This window comes from Rhincodon typus, unplaced genomic scaffold (assembly GCF_021869965.1).
Source record: "Rhincodon typus isolate 14 unplaced genomic scaffold, sRhiTyp1.1 hic_rhity00012321, whole genome shotgun sequence".
NCBI classification, from domain to species: domain Eukaryota; kingdom Metazoa; phylum Chordata; class Chondrichthyes; order Orectolobiformes; family Rhincodontidae; genus Rhincodon; species Rhincodon typus.
The window spans coordinates 3,224-4,247 of NW_025977959.1; the positions used below are offsets into that span (position 1 = coordinate 3,224).

General features: G+C 66.2%; 1 protein-coding gene across 1 annotated transcript in view; it reads right to left on the bottom strand.

Annotated features, from left to right (window-relative positions):
• Window positions 1–97: 97 nt before the first annotated feature.
• Window positions 98–1,024, bottom strand: part of LOC125482555 (integrin alpha-M-like) — a gene marked incomplete at its 3' end in the record, with an annotated part of 1,444 nt that continues 517 nt past the window's right edge. The window contains exons 3-4 of the mRNA XM_048594653.1: window positions 784–924; window positions 98–301 (exon numbers count right to left, since the gene is read on the bottom strand). Of these exons, the coding sequence (XP_048450610.1) occupies window positions 98–301; window positions 784–924 (345 nt within the window). The remainder of the gene's footprint in view (window positions 302–783; window positions 925–1,024) is intronic.

Sequence of the window (1,024 nt, forward strand, 5' to 3'; positions counted from 1 at the left end):
CCCCTCCCATCTCCCCCTCTCCCCTCCCTCCTCCTCCCTCTCCCTCTCTCCTCCCTCCTCGCCCTCTCCCCGCCTCCACCACCGTAAACCCTCTGACCTGGCTGTAACTGGGGGCAATGCCCCCCTCCGTCCCGTGGTAAATGTAGACGCTGCCCCGGTGCCCGTCCTCCAGCGGCGCCCCCACGGCCACGTCGGTCAGTCCATCCCCGTTCAGGTCCCCCAGCGCCGAGATGGCACTCCCAAATCGCCCCAGGGTCTGGCCCGCCTGACCCCGGAGGGCAGAGGGGCAGGAAGCATTACCCTGCGGGTAGGGGGAGAGAGAAGGAGTCGGAGTGAGAGACGGAGGATCGACTTCTACTGGGGTTGGGGGGTGGGGGTCACATCTTAAAATCTTGTGCCCCCACCACCACCCTGCGCCTGCTGCCCCTCTCAGGGGGGCAGGAGGTAAGAGGTTGGCGGGTTTTGGGGAAGGTGCTGTCGGCGAGCGAGTCTCTGCGGTGGGTCTTGCAGACGGTACACACTGCTGCGGCTGTGCCTGACGATCGAGGAAGCGAGCGTTCTCCTGTTGGCACTCCCGGGGGTGGGCGGCTCGCTTGGGTCGAGACTTCCTCGGGCGCCGTTTCAGACGAAGCCAACAGGTACCGGGTTTCCGCTGTGACCCTCCGAGCCTCGCGCCGACGCAGGTGACGGCAAGGTGACCAAGCGAGGGCTGGCGCCGCGACGCAGAGGGCTAGTACGGGAATTCCCGCCCCCCGCCCACCCCGGGGCAGAATCTCCCCTCACCTGAGGCGATATTTGGCACACGCTGACCAGGCCGCCTATGTCCGTCTCGTGGTACAGGGGGGCACCGACCAGGAGGAGGTCCGTCCAACCATCACCTTCCAGATCGACGGAGCACAGCTCGGCGCCAAAGTACGAACCGATCTGAAATGGTTAGCGGGACATTCAGATGCTTATCCTGTTCAACTGACCCTCCGACAGCGCCCGCTCCCTCGGCGCGGACCCTCCGACAGCGCCCGCTCCC